This window comes from Podarcis cretensis (genome assembly GCF_951804945.1).
Source record: "Podarcis cretensis genome assembly, chromosome: 5".
Classification (NCBI taxonomy): Eukaryota; Metazoa; Chordata; class Lepidosauria; order Squamata; family Lacertidae; genus Podarcis; species Podarcis cretensis.
Genome location: NC_137174.1, coordinates 79,581,410 through 79,596,721, shown reverse-complemented (window position 1 = coordinate 79,596,721; position 15,312 = coordinate 79,581,410). Strand labels below are relative to the sequence as shown.

Genomic DNA, 15,312 nt, shown 5'->3' with positions numbered 1-15,312 from the left:
AGTCCTCCGCTTCCCCTGCCGAGCGAAGCCGCATGCCATTCGACGGAGAGCGCTGACTTCTTCCATTGAAAATTTGGTCTTTAAAAGAATAACCCGTGAGTAATTGGAACTTGGATTAAAAAAGGGGAAAAATTCTATTTAAATTCGGAGTGAGCGGGGGAGGTGCAAAAAGGAAGTCAGCCTCCCCCCTGTTGTAGAGGAGCTAAAGCAAAGGATTTGACAACTAAGATCGAGTGCAACCTTTTTTTGATAAAGTTATTAACTTCGCGATGGAAAATTATAAGACTGGGCTGGAGGAGAAAAGTGGAATGTGAATTAAAATGCAACCCCCCCCCCCCCCGGAAACCCCGGGAGCGATCAGTAAGAGCGCCGGGAGAGGAGAAATAGAGGTTTTGACAGCTGTCAAAGGAGCTGTCAAAGCGGAAGAACAAAAAGAGAACTTTGTTACGAGGACTTTGCTTTTCACATTTGTTACAAATTGGATATAAATTGTTTAAAACAAGGAATAATAAGTTACTTTGACTGTTGGGTGTGATCGGGAAGAAAACTGAGTTACTATAATCCCTCTAGAGGAGCTGTGGGACACTACAAGTATTGCTGGCATCGAATTTGAATAGGACTTTTTATCGCCTGGGAAACTGCAGAAATGGAACACTATTTTGTCTACAGAGGTCTACACACTAAAGGACACAATAGATTTATCTATTGAAGAATGGAAGGGACTTGACATAATGTTTTGTTCCTGAATAACAAAGCCTCTGCAGAGGAATTAGAAGCTTTTTGGAATTAGAACATTTGTGCAGGAGAGCAGGGGGGAAAAAAAAGAGGAGGAGAGAGAACAACAAGAACAATAAGAATAACAAGAACTGGACAAAGTTGGAAGATAGACTCCTTCCAAGATTGGACATGTGAAACCAAAGATGACCAAAAGATGGCAAAGACTAATAAAAAGACGGCAAAGCGGACTGGTGAAGGACTGTGGAGCTCCAGAATGACAGTAGACATTGATGGACATTGGGAACGCAACCGGGAAAGGGGGGAGGGAAATTTGGAATCCAAAGGGTGTTAAATTACATTTTATTCTTTTTTTTAATCTTTCTGTTTATCTTAATCTGTATTGCATATTAAAGAAGGGAACTCGTGGAAGGGAACAGGTCGATTTTAGGGGATGGGAAAATATTTTTTTAAAAATTGGGCCAATGATAATAATTTTAAAATTTGGGGTAAGAATTTGTTGAATCTATTTGAAAGAATTGGAATACAAGAGGGGGAGGGGAGGGGAAGTCCTGGAAAGATGCCAATGAAAATAAGGTTTAAAATTTGGATGTTTTTCTTTTTCTGTTATATTTGAAAATCTTTAATAAATATTATTTAAAAAAAAACAGAATAAAACTTCAAACATTAAAAACTTCCCTTCAGATGTCTTCTAAAAGTCAGATAGTTGTTTATTTCCTTGATATCTGATAAGAGGGTGTTCCAAAGGGTGGGCACCACTACCGAGAAAGCCCTCTGCCTGGTTCCCTGTAACCTCACTTCTCACAGTGAAGGAACCACCAGAAGGCCCTTGGCGCTGGACCTCGGTGTCCAGGCTGCATGATGGGGGCATAGCTGTCAACTTTTCCCTTTTCTTGCGAGGAATCCTATTCGGAAACGTTGACAGCTATGGTTGGGGGTGGAGACGCTCCTTCAGGTATAGCTGAAGAAAACTGCCCTGTCTTCTGGCTGTTACCTAGCAAGTGTTAACGGTGCAACCAAAAGCAGATTTATTTATTTACTTCCCAGTACACACGTAGACTGGACTGATTCTCAGAAGGATCTTCAGGTCCTTCCTTGTGATCTTTCCCTGAACAGGCAGTGCTGATCTGAGAGTCAGCCCTCTTCAGGTGACAGATCAAACCTATAACAGCTAGAGGAGATTATCCACATTTATCAAGGGGTACAGCAGTAGCCGTTAATGGGCTGAGGAGGAGAAAGCAGGAAGCTTTTAAGGGTCATTCATAGGGTAGGACAAAGAGGTCCTATGTGTGGAATTTTTCACACAGAACATTCCTGCTCATGGGAATAGGGGTGATGAATTTCCACTAATCCCCTGCAGCCCACAGAATTTTGTACAGGAGGGTTGAAGGGTCATCTGGGACAGTGTGAAAATCACCTCCCCAATTTTTTCTACGGGCAGCAACCTATGCTGGGGTTCCACTCCTTCTGCAAATGGAAGGAGCTCTTCCTTTCACAAGTGTAGCTCAGAAAGCAAACGGAGAACTGAACAGACAGGTGGTTATGAGTAGGGCTGAAGAGACCGCTTATTTCAGGTATTGGGCATGTTCACAACATTTGCATATTATTATTATTATTTATTGCATTTATAGATATACCACCCACTTGCATTCTATGCAAGCTGCAAAACCCCAGTTAGATTTCTACTATAATTTAGTTCACAGAAATGGAACAGAAAAGTGTACAACAACATTTTTTTAAAAGTTTTCCTCCAGAAAGCAAGCATAAAAGGATGACAAGCTCATGAAGTAATGAATAAACTGTGGCTATAATAATTAAGGTACCTCTTGCCTTTTTCTTTCTTCTTGGCTGATGGTCTGGTATAGCCCATTCTTCTTCACCTGAAATAAACGATTAACCATTTAGATATATTTTTGCAATACACATGTTTCTCCTCTATTGTTTTTCATCAGTAAATGACTGAAATTTTCATTTGGTTGGGCCCAAATTTCCTTTGGATGGCCCCCATTCAAAACAAGGCATGAACCCATTTCCTAGACATAGGAACCACCAAGCCATAGAACATCCACATCAAGTTTTAGTCACAGCTTATTGGCACCCACCTAGACCAACTCCAGGCCCTTTGTTTATCACCTGAACAGCACCACCCAATTCAATGGAGACATACAACAAAGTGCCATCAGCATACTGTTGACAAATCACCCCAATCCCATGACAATGGCACTCAATGGTTTCATATATATGTTAAACTGCATTCAAAATACAATTTATTCTTGTGCGACCCCACAGCACAGTCACTATGAGGCTGAGGAAAAGTCTTCTGATGCTATTCTCTGACCCGCCCCCCGTCCTGCAAAAGTTGGAGCATAACTACTGTAGAAGACAACACCCCTATACTATCGGTCAGCATCATTCAAAGATAAAGTTAAAAAGGTTCATTTCAGTAACTTCTCATTCTACAGTATAGAGCTTTATAACCGACTGTCTTATGAAGGCTCTTTCAACAAAGGAAAGATGTAAAAGAAAATGAAATCAAACAAAACAAACAGGAAATGATCTGTTTAAATATTAAGAATAAAGAATTTATGAAGGTAGCTGCAGCACTCAAGAGTGGAAATATTCCTGCAATGTTTTTTTACACATGAAGAGAAAGAAGTTAGTGCTTGCCTCCAAAATACAGTCCAGAATGTCCCTCCTTTTCCCCCTATTACATCCTGCGATAAAATGGCAGAATATCTGCTTCACTTTAGAACACTTTGGCATTAAAACTGTGCTTAACTCTGTACCAACAGAGGTATTCAGCCAGCGAACCTTTTGCTTTTCTATCCAGGATGAAAAACTGAATAAGTACCTGTAGTTCCAAAACAATCTCAAAATACAAGTTTGGCCTGAAAGTACAGGCTAGCACATTTTCAAAATGTCAGGTTAATTAATCAACAATTTGAGACATTAAACTGTGCTTACAAAAATGAAAATTTTAGATTTAACAAATCATTGTCTAGTGCAAACGTCTACTTTGTTTGTGTAGTCCTACACTTTTATACATATATAGAAGCAGCACTTCACAGTAGGTTTACCTAGATTATTGGTGAAAGCATGCCCGTTCTGCAGGAAATACCTGTATAGTTGTGATTTTCTTCTAACAGTTTTATCTGAGCAGTGATGTGTGATACTGATTTGCACACGCCCCACTCCCCAGCTGGTTTCCTTCCAGTTGGGACTTGTTTCCTGTGTACGAGCCTGACCAGAGACACTCACAAGCATGCACAATAAGTATCCATGTGTACATCAAAACATACAAATAGAACTAAAAAAAAAAAAACATTTTCAGATCTATGCATAAAAAGCAACATCTGAGAGATGGGGAACATGGTCAACTTCCACCAGCCCAAGTCAGCATGGCCAATTGCCAGGGATCATGGGAGTTGTAGTCCACTAACACCTGTATGACTTTTTGTTGAATCAGGAGGAAGCAGAGGTTTCAACAGATGTTAAGATTTGGACCCATCCAAAAAACTCCAAGTCCAAAAGGACAACAGTGTTTTTCTTGACCTTTAAATCTTTAATACAGTGGTACCTCGGTTTATGAACTTAATCCATTCCAGAAGTCCACTCTTAAACCAAAACCATTCTTAAATTGAGGCGCACTTTCCCTAATGAGGCCTTCCACTGCCAGTGCCCTTCCACCGTTCGGTTTCTGTTCTTAGACAGAGGTAAAGTTCACAAACCAGGACACTACTTCCAGTTTTGCGGAGTTCGTAAACCGAATAGTTCGTAAACGGGGCTGTTCTTAAACCGAGGTACCACTGTAACCGAAGACCTGAACACCTCTAGCAACACCGCTATCTACCTCAATGACCCTGCTGCTTGGCCATCCTCCAAATTAAAATGTACAAAAGGGGCAGTGTAAGCTCACAAGCAGAACCAACCAAGAGTTTGTGGCTTTGCACCTGCACAGCCCTGACCTTCCTGCAGCCTCATCCCTTCTAGTAAGCAGCAGCACCATTGCTGCCAGGAAGCTATTGCTGTACCTCTGGCTCCACCAAGTGACCCATTCCTAGCCTTGGGGGCCTCTTGGGCCAAAAGGCAGCATAGAAAGAAACTCTTTAACAGGACAGACATGTATCCAATAAATATAAGTTTAAAAGCACCAGGTATTCAGCTAACGTCTACTCAGAGCCAACCTAATGGAATAAATGATCATGACTAACTTAGGTACATTAATTTCAACAACTCTACAGGCAGGCCCCGCCCCACCCCATGACATGGATTCAGTATGTGTGTGACTGTGTATACGCACATCACACCAAATCCAGAAGTGACCTGGAAATGTCAGAAGGATGTCACTGAAACATCACTAAAAGGGCGGAAGGGAGGTGGGGTGTTTGCCAGCTTTTTCAATGGGTTTCGCATCCTGAGCAGAACGCAACCCGTGTCTGTGCTGGTTGCGATTCGCCGCTTCTGTGCATGATGTCATTTTGAGCGTCTGCGCATGCGCGAGTGGCGAAACCCGGAAGTAACCCATTCCGTTACTTCCGGGTCGCCGTGGAACACAACTTGAAAACGCTCAACCTGAAGCACATTTGACCCGAGGTATGACTGTATACACAATTTCACCAACACACGCGGTGCCTTGGGACATAACCCATAGACTCTGAGTGTTAGCTGAATACAATCCACTGAAAGGGAGTGGGAGCTTACATAGTACAACACAAGTTTACTCAAAATTAAGTTCCACTGAGTCCACTGGTGCTCCTAGAAAATTCGGTATAGAATTGCAGTCCAATCACAGGAATGCAGTACACATTTTAGTTCTGTTTATAATCTAGCCCAGTGGGTTCCTTTCAACTTAATACTGTGGAGTATTTTCACTTCCACATTTCGAGTGTAAGTATCACACACAGTTCTCTCTAGCTCAACTGGTCTCTCAACTGAAGCTATTAACGTTCAGCATCATTTAAAAACATTCTAATATAATTTCCCCTTCACTTCCCATATAGACTTACAGCTCATGTAATCTCTCATACACAAGTTATCCTCCATTTATTGCATACTGTGAATGGGGCATAGTAGCATTTATTAGTTCTCCAGTTATAGCCACAGAACTGTAAACAAAGAGGGCTTTAAAAAGTGGGGTGGGGAGAGAACGCTTCAACTGTATCATGTCTCAGAGGCCTCAGAATTGTTTTCAAAAGACTTTCTGTTCCCATCCAATGCTGCTTTTTCCATCAAGTCAATTAAGTAGAGAGAAGCAAACAGCTAGATTAAACATATTGCATGAAAACAGCAGCACAGTGGTAAAACATGTGAAGAGATTTGGGTTCAAGTGGTCAGCCTCCACCCAAACAACCCTGTCCATACTTTGAGATTGGTTTTAATACTTTTGAGATCCTTATCTGAGATCAATTAAGATTGGAGAGCACAAGGGAAATGTCCTTTTCTGTAGCGGCATCACACCTCTAGAATGCTAGCCATGTGCAGTGTATTTACACAGGTTTTGATACTTTTATTGTTGTAGCTGTACTGCATTGTATTTTAACTTGGAACACACACGCACACCTCACTTAAAGGCAACACTAAAATATTTTAAATAAAGACACTTCTGCTCATAACTAGGGTGAGGTCCTAATTTCAGTAGATTCCCCTCCTCCATACGCAGGCCTCATGCCGCACATCTTGTTCCTATTAAGCCCCTTGATGTTTTTTGGAGGAGGTGTGTTAATTATGCTACTGTAGTAGAGAACAGTCTAGAAAGATCTGTTCCAGAAGCAGAAGCCCACTTGCAGTTCTTAGGATCCCAAAAAATATTTACATTTGCACACATGCACACAAATGATTTGCATATCATAAGTTGTTTTCCACTAACTTTTATTCAGAGTAGACCCACTGAAACGAATGGACCCAATGTTTTCATCGCAACATTTTCATAGAATTGTAGAATTTTGAGTTGGAAGGGACATTAAGGGTCATCTAGTCCAACCCCTTGCAATGCAGGAATCTCAACACATCCAAATTCTCCTTGAAACCCTCCAATGAAACAGAGTCTGCCACCTCCCAAGGGAGTCTGTTCCACTGTCAAACAGCTCTTACCGCCAAAAAGTTCTTGCTGATGTTGCATCAGAATTTCCTTTCTAGGAACTTGAATCCATTGGTTCAGGCCCTACCCTCCAGAGCAGGAGAAAACAAGTTTGCTCCAGCTTCCATGTGACATCATGTGATATCCTATCTCCTCTCCATCTCCTATTTATTCTCCAGGCTAAACATATCAAACTCCCTCAACCATTCCTCATAAGGCTTGGTTTCCAGACCCCTGCTCATCTCAGTCGCCCTCCACTGAACACATTCCAGCTTGTCAATATCCTTCTTATATTGTGGTGCCCAGAACTGGACACAGTTCTCCAGGTGTGGTCTGACCAAGGCCAGATTTTATTATGAACAGATGAGTAACAGTTTGCTTTCTCCATTCGTTCACAACATTAACATGTCATTTCACAAGAGAAGTTGCCCTAACGCATGGGGGTTTCCACTCATCAGCTGATCACACAAAATCACACGCTTTGTATTAATTGTTAATGCACAGTGCAATGCAGAGTTGAGGCTTTCCTTTCCATCTCAGTAACATAGGAGCCTTATGATCTTGCTCCAAGCAATTACACCTATTGCAGAATTTATGATCCACCAAACCAAAATGCACCCTACCAGCTGTATATAGTGCCAAACTAAGATCTCAGCAAATCTTCTGGCTTTAGTCCTTGCCTTAAAACTGTAAGAATGACATGCAGAGGATGGGAGAGACTTCCGGGCACCTTTTAGTCCACAAAACATGACTTGTGGGCTGTCATGTGGCTTCTTCTGTCATGCACTGTGTAGGTCTGACTGTGAAACATGATATAAAACGAACCCCCCAAGCATCACTGAATGGGTTCCCAAGGATTCATGTAATTTATCCCCGTCTGATTCCTTCCTTGAAATTCTACTATATCAAATAATTCAAATAAGACACACTAAATATACCCATTTGCCACCATTTAAAAATCTGAGGACAATTCTTCACAGGGAGTGAAGTCATGAACCTGTTCTTTCCTTGCATTCACTTATTTTAATAATAAGAATAAATGGTTACTGCTAAAAGCTGTTTTAAAATCATATACAAGAAGCCAACCACAAACCTCTTGAGTGTTTAATTAAATTGCACTTGTAACCATAGCAGACTACAGTACACAAACAAAAAAGAGAACTTTGACCTCTTGCAGTTTTCTTCTGTTTAACTGTTTCCTTATCTGTGAAACTGCAGGGAAGCTAATATCTCTAGCCTATCATAGGTGCAATTCTAATGCCATTATCTCAACACTGGGTTCACACATGTGGCAACTGCACATGTGTCAACCAAGGTCTTCCTCCGCACCTGCAGGGTCCCCTCCACCCCTCTGAAATTAGGCTTGAAAGAAGCCTTAGACAGTGGAATAGATTGTGGTGTATGCTTGGTTGGGATGGTGGGGGTAGAATGATGCCCACAACGTTTTCTCTAGCATGCAAATTTTCACTCAAAGAAAGTTGGCAACTTCTGCCTTAAGTGGCATGGCTGTTGCTTCAGCACGGTCAGTTCCTTCGCTGCTCTAGTAATGTGGAGCCTGCCAATACCTCAGGTGATATAACATGGTTGCTTCCCATTACAGAATCCCAATCGCCATTGAATGGTCTGATGAGCAGCCATGTGAAAGTACCAACCACAGTGCTAAAATATTGCTTGGTACTATGCCAACAAGCAGCCTTGGGCTCGAACACCCTCTTCTCTACTCCTCCTCCTCCAGCAGACATAGAAGATAAGAAAGTGACTTACCTGGTGGGGTGGAGCTGCAGAAATATTCTCCTAGCAGCACTGCAGCTTACCAGAGGGGCAAGGTGGCAAAAAGGTCAAGGCCCATGTAGTCCCAACCACCCCATCCTTACCAGTGATGCTGCTGCTTTGAGGCTATTGCTATGGCTCCACTCTGGTACATACATGTATTACAAACTATGATTTGCAGAGAGCTGGCGTGTTGTGAGACCTAAATTTCCCGCAGAAAGACATTAGAAAGACAAGCCTCTTTGCTTATCCTCTCCATTTGCAAGATGCTTATTTTCATTAATTCTCTCCATATGGCTATTTTACTGAACATGCTCTAAGGGTTGCCCCCTTCCCTGCAATTTAAATTCCAAAGCAGAGGGATCCTGAAGTCCTAACACAGTTGGCGACTTGTGGTTTGCTTGCATAAAAAAGAAAAAAACCCATAAGGCAAACGAAATTAGGAATGCAAGTCTAGCAGCTGTACCACTTTACCAATTACAACCATTGGGTATTAGCTGCATACCCATAAACACTTCACTTCAGGAAGTAGTTCTGAGGGCAAACGAAAAGCTATAAAATGTTGGGTTGAAAAGGACACTGGGAGATAAAAGAGACTCGCTTATAAGCACTGCTGCATTCCAGTTTGGCTTCGGGCTATTTAACATTATGACACTTACCGCAGACAACTGACTCCATGTTGATCTCAGAGGTTTGTACTGAATAACTATTTTTTCATCTGACTTCTGTTCTTTCAATTCTACCTCTTCATCAGAATCTATATCCAGAGCCTTTTCTTTGTAGTTCTGATACAACACAGCATTTTCTACAATAGCACGAAAAAGAAATTGATTTAAGGAGAGGTTCTAAGTAACATTATTATGAATATGCCTCTCAAACTCTGCGGACAAAGATAGAGGCTTGTTCAGGACAATGGGAGAGCATAGCACATATTAAAGTAACAATAGATCACTGTACCACCAAAAAGATGCCTTCCACCCGAATTCAATAATAGCCTGTGTTCTTTGTTAAGGAAAAACCAGAAACACTTTTATTATTTGAGAGCTTGTGCTTAATAGAATACGAAATGTTAGGGTGAAAGACACCTGATTTAACTAGTTAATAAACTAGGCTCTGGGTGTTTCTAAGTAAGCACACAATTAAAAGCAGAGATTTCGTTTTAAGTAAGGACTCTAGTCCTCAGGACAGTAAAGGTGGGCTTGAAACATGTGGATGCAGAGTGTGATAACATCTCAGGGAAATTCCCAGGAAACAAACTTTGATGCCACACATTTATTCTCCCCCTGCCCCACAGATGATAGTGGAAACACCCCCCCCCCCAAAAAAAAAAAATATGCATGATAAGCAACCTGGTGTGCATTTGCTTGAGCTGAATTATTATTATAATTTACACAGGTTATTAAATACAGCTTTCCTTGATTTTATTTTAAATGCAGATAATAAAGAAAGTTAACGGTCCAATAATTTATTAATCTCATAGTAACTTGCTGCAAACCACTAGCTGCATAATCAAATGGAAAGTGTTACCGTAAATGAAAACTAGCAGTTGTAAGGCCTAAGCACCTAAAATTCTCTACCAGAAATACCAACTACTGAAGCTGCAAAACCTGAATTCTGGCACCAGTATATATTACAGTGGTACCTCGAGTTACAAACGCCTCAGGTTACAAACGCTGCTAACCTGGAAGACGGAAAACCAGCTAGACGAAAGGGTTTTCCGTTTTGGAGGTGCTTCGCAAAACGAATTTCCTATGGGCTTGCTTCGCAAGACGAAAATGTCTTGCGAGTTCATGCGGGGTTTCCCCCCCCCCCTTTTTCTAAGCCGCTAAGCCACTTATCTGCTTATCCGCTATGCCGATAAGCCGCTAAAAGCCGCTAATAGCGCTAATCCGCTAAGCCGTCAATGGGCTTGCTTCGCAAGATGAAAAAACTGCTAGACGAAGAGACTCGCGGAACAGATTAATTTTGTCTTGCGAGGCACCACTGTATTTAAAACTTGTTCCGTTATTTTGTTAGGAGTCAAGGAGATAAGGTTGACATACAACATATTTGGGAGGGGAGGTTGCAAGAGCACCGTGCCGGGAATCTATGCCGCCCTTCAGAAGGACGGGCTGGATATAAATTCAATAAACAATAATAAAGAAGGCATTCCACTGCCCTTCATGCTGGAAGACCTCTCAGACTTTTATCCAGCATCCCAAATGATTATGCAATAAATGCATAAGGAACCCCTTTCCCCAAATAATTTCTCCATGCATTTCAATGGAGGGACAACTCTATAAGCTGCAAAGGAAGCCTATACACATTATCAAGCCTCTTCCATTGAAGTGAAAGGGAAGTTTAAAAGCCACTAACCAGACTTTCCCAATTTGAGCAGAATTGGTTAACTGAAATTTGCTGACTTGTATGCCCACACACATGCATGAAGGGAGGAGAAAAGTGATTGCTTGCAAGCAGCGGCGGAGGGAAGCCGCTCGTGTGCCTGGGGCAGCGCGCCCAGGGGCACCAGACGCCGCCCACAGGGGCGGAGTAAGGGCGAGGCAAGCCGCCCAAACGGGTGGGACGCACCATGGGGCCTCCAGAGTCTGCCTGCCTCCTCCACCTCAGCTGCCCTACAGCAGGGGGGGAGAGGCAGCGGGCGGACCGTTTGGGCAGCGCGAAGCCTGCATGTGCCCAAGCCACCGCATCTCTCCCAGGAGAGACGTGTGGCTCTGGAGCACTGCAGGCCCCACAGTGAGTGCCGCCCGGCATTTTGTCACCCCAAGTGGTGACACCCGGAGTGGCCCCCACCCCCCTTCCTCCGCCCCTGCTTGCAGGTGCCTAAAGTTCACACATATCTTAGTTTTCAAAGCTAAAATTTGGCAGTCCAAATGAGACCCTTACGTCTAAAACACCTTAATCTGTCAATTACGGTAAAAAAAACCTAAAGGTACTTAATTTTATTTCTCATCTGCTTTTCCATAAAATCACCAGCAAGGCAATTTACTTGCCATAAACAGTCAATAACGGCTATAGCTCAATGGTACAGTATCTGCTCTGCATGTGGAACGTCTCAGGTTCAATATCCCCACATCTCCAGGTAGCTCTGAAAAGAGGGCCTTTGCTTGAAACCATGGAGAGCCACTGCCAGTTAGAGCAGCGAGGTAAACCAATTGTCTTGACTCAGCTTCCGAATCGTAAATACTGATATCAAAAAGATGCAGTATCCAGTCAGAGGAAAGTTAAAATATCTGCACATGGAAACTTTGAGAAAACAATTAATTTTTTACTCTCTGCCTATATTCAAGGAGATAATAACAAGTTCTTCTATGGCAGAACTCAGCACTACTAGCAAGAAAATGTTATTGTAAACACCTCGTTGTGGTTTCAGACCATTACCACTAATGAACCATTCTGGTCACATAAGCAAGGCCTCCACCCTATGCAACATAGAAGTTACTGTCATTGCTAACAAGAGTCAGAGGGCTTTAAACTACTGCCAATTCTCCTTTTAAATTAAAAAAAAAAATATTCCTCTAAGCCCATGGTTTGGTTCCAAACATCTGGTCTTCAAAAGGACTGAATTTAGCACTCGGTTTTCACACTTTCGCTGCCATCATATATTAAAGCAGAGGTGGGGAACCTCTGTCAGGCTTAGGGCCACAGTTCCTCATATGCAAGCTTCTGAGGGCTGCATGCCAGTGGTGAAAGCAGCCAAGTAGGTGGAGCGAGATTTCGATTCTTACTTTCCCATAGTAGGCTACATGCCAACCACGCCAGAGGTTTCTACATTTACCTCCAGCCCCTTCTCTGCATCCAGGCAAACAGGAAGCATTACCCTAAATTCATTCCTGCTATTCAACAGTACTCAAGGAGAGCATGGAGTAGGACTGGTGAGAGGTGTAGCCTAGGAAGTGGGAAAGGCCTGAGGAGAGTTGCAAGGCCCAAGAGCAAGGCTTGGAAGCCCACATTCAGGCCCAAGGCCTGAGGTGCCCCTATATTAAGGCGACAAAACAGCTGAAGAATAAAATACAAGACAAAATGATGACACCTTCTGTTCTGAGGCATAATACGGACCCACAACGGTGGGAACTTCAGAAGGCGCCACATGAAACAGTTTTAAAGTTGGAAGACAAGACATGGCCAAAGAATGGAATGGGTACAGATTATAAAGAGAACCAAGTTCTTCTTGTTGTTGTTTTTAACTTTACAATGAATATCCTGAGTAAGAACAAATAAGTTTACATTATAGCTGCAACTTAAATCCCTAAGCCACTCACTGCACTGGTCCCTCACCCCACAAACAAATCCACCAGCCCCCAAAACAGGGTGCTTCAGTGGCAGGGAAGCTCTGAGCCAGTTCAAGTGCCATCATTTGATGGCACTGTGACCTGATGCTACATCAGTTCCAGGCTGACATAGTTGAAGTAGTGTTTTGCCTGCATCCCACCCTCCGCCCTGGCTGGAGTGATAGATGAGGCTGCAGGTGTGAAGGCAATCCTATGCACATTTACTTGGGAGTAAGCCTCTGTGGACTCTGTAGGAGCTACCTCTGAGCATTTTTGCATAAGATGAGGATATGTGTGTTTTCATCCATCACTCCTCTCCCTTTATTTGTTTTCTTTGTTGGGTGGAGGCAGCAACGGAACTTGACCCTCTCAGTGGCCACAAACTCACTTCTTTCAGTTTCCTATGTCACGTTTCCAGCTGTTGTGCCCTTTACAGTTTAGCTTGAAAGCCACCCTAGAGATTATAAAGTGTGGGAAAATATGTATCATACATAAATATATAATGATGCAAACAGCAAATGGCTTAAAGCAGACATGTCCAAAGTCCATATTGGGGGCCTAATCCCACCTGCCGTTCGGTTTAATCTGGCCCCTGTGGCAGTTTATTTTCTGGGGTAAAATCCTAAAAAACAACAACACCTCAACAACTTCAATCCTTAAAAAAAAACCTCAACAACTCCAACCTTAAAAAAAGCAATTTGGGGGTAAAATCTTTAAAAAAAGGTCAACAGCCCTTCACTTCATCAAATCTGGCCCTCTTTGAAAAAAGTTTGAACACCACTGACTTAAAGGCTCTGCCAAACAACTGAACCATTGTCCAGTAGCCCAAAAGGCATTACCAGTTGATTAACATCATAGAATAGAACATGGCGTTGTTTCAAAAGTAATGAGAACTGAAGCACTGCAAGAAGGAACTAGATCAAAATTGATACTGAAAGTCGAATGAGGAAAAACAGGCTGGTTGACGTGACAGTGCCAGAGTGAAATATAGCACAGGTAAAAGTTCTGAAAAGTAAACCATCACTATGCCTGAAATTTTTGAATAGGTCCAGCCCACAAACAAAAGTAAAGGGTGGTATTCAACTAAGTTTTTCTCGGGGGGAAATCCATTGAAATTAATGGCCATGACAAGTTAGGTCCATTAATTTCCATGGGTCTGCTCTGAGAAAAACTTAGCTGAATACCACCTGAAATGACCAACGAAATGGTATTGCAAGAGGCAATGGTGATGGCAAACAGATCTTCATGATAGACTTTAGGGCAAATGCAATAAGGGGGAGGAGTTAATGCAGAGCTATTTTACTATAGCTAAGACTGATGGCTTGCAGTATTTATAAAGAAGCAACTGTGGTATTTATTTGTTCAGTTATGAGTCACCTACATCCAGGGTTCAAAATTAGCAGGGCACCAGGCGCATTTAGCACCTAAAGATTCACCTCTAAAAGTCTGGGCACCATTTTTTTGTGTCTGGCTGACACTCAAGGATTACTGAAATGTATGTACTTTGAGTGGGACGCAGGTGGCGCTGTGGGTTAAAGCCTCAGCGCCTAGGACTTGCCGATCGAAAGGTCGGCGGTTCGAATCCCTGCGGCGGGGTGCGCTCCTGCTGCTCGGTCCCAGCGCCTGCCAACCTAGCAGTTCAAAAGCACCTCCGGGTGCAAGTAGATAAATAGGGACCGCTTACCAGCGGGAAGGTAAACGGCGTTTCCGTGTGCGGCTCTGGCTCGCCAGAGCAGCGATGTCACGCTGGCCACGTGACCCGGAAGTGTCTCCGGACAGCGCTGGCCCCTGGCCTCTTAAGTGAGATGGGCGCACAACCCCAGAGTCTGTCAAGACTGGCCTGTACGGGCAGGGGTACCTTTACCTTTTATGTACTTTGAAGCCTCAAAGTATAGGTTAAGGATGGACAATATGTTAAGGAGTTTAACAATAAAGAGTAGAGTGTTTTGAAAACTGAAGTATGGTGCCAATATTTTTATTGTAAACAGCAAATTAAACATGTATTAACAATTTCTGTTACAAATGTGAAATTAACAATTTGCCACTTATGTGAATTGCATATTAGTTCACTATGTGAATTGCATATTAGTTCACTATTATCAAAATAATAAAATGTGTTCCCAATGGCGACTAGACATTCTGTTTCGGCACCCACAACCCAGGTCCCAAGAGCCATTTAGCTCCTAGCTTTTCTATCCAGGTTTCTAAGACTGCCTGCATTGTATTATCTAAGCCAACTTACAACAAAAACATTGAACGACAACATTCACAAAGCAGGAACTATCAACAATAAACTGCAACATTTGACAAGAGAGATAGCCAAATGCAAGAGGCAAAGAAACACAAATTTGGGAACTTCTGAAATTGCCTATTTTGCAAAAGTTGATTTCACAATCACAATTCACTGGAGATATTTTTTAAATAAATAAATAAATAAATAAATAAATAAATAAATATTTTTTT

At 42.4% G+C, this 15,312-nt stretch overlaps 1 protein-coding gene across 3 annotated transcripts in view; it reads right to left on the bottom strand.

The window, feature by feature from the left end:
• The window catches only part of ARHGEF26 (Rho guanine nucleotide exchange factor 26), a 67,632-nt gene that overhangs the window by 44,751 nt on the left and 7,569 nt on the right, over window positions 1-15,312 (bottom strand). For all 3 annotated transcript variants that reach the window (XM_079977764.1, XM_079977763.1, XM_079977765.1), the window contains 2 exons: window positions 9,241-9,386; window positions 2,559-2,615 (listed from right to left, as the gene is read on the bottom strand). In XM_079977764.1, coding sequence (XP_079833890.1) covers window positions 2,559-2,615; window positions 9,241-9,386 — 203 coding nt within the window. The remainder of the gene's footprint in view (window positions 1-2,558; window positions 2,616-9,240; window positions 9,387-15,312) is intronic.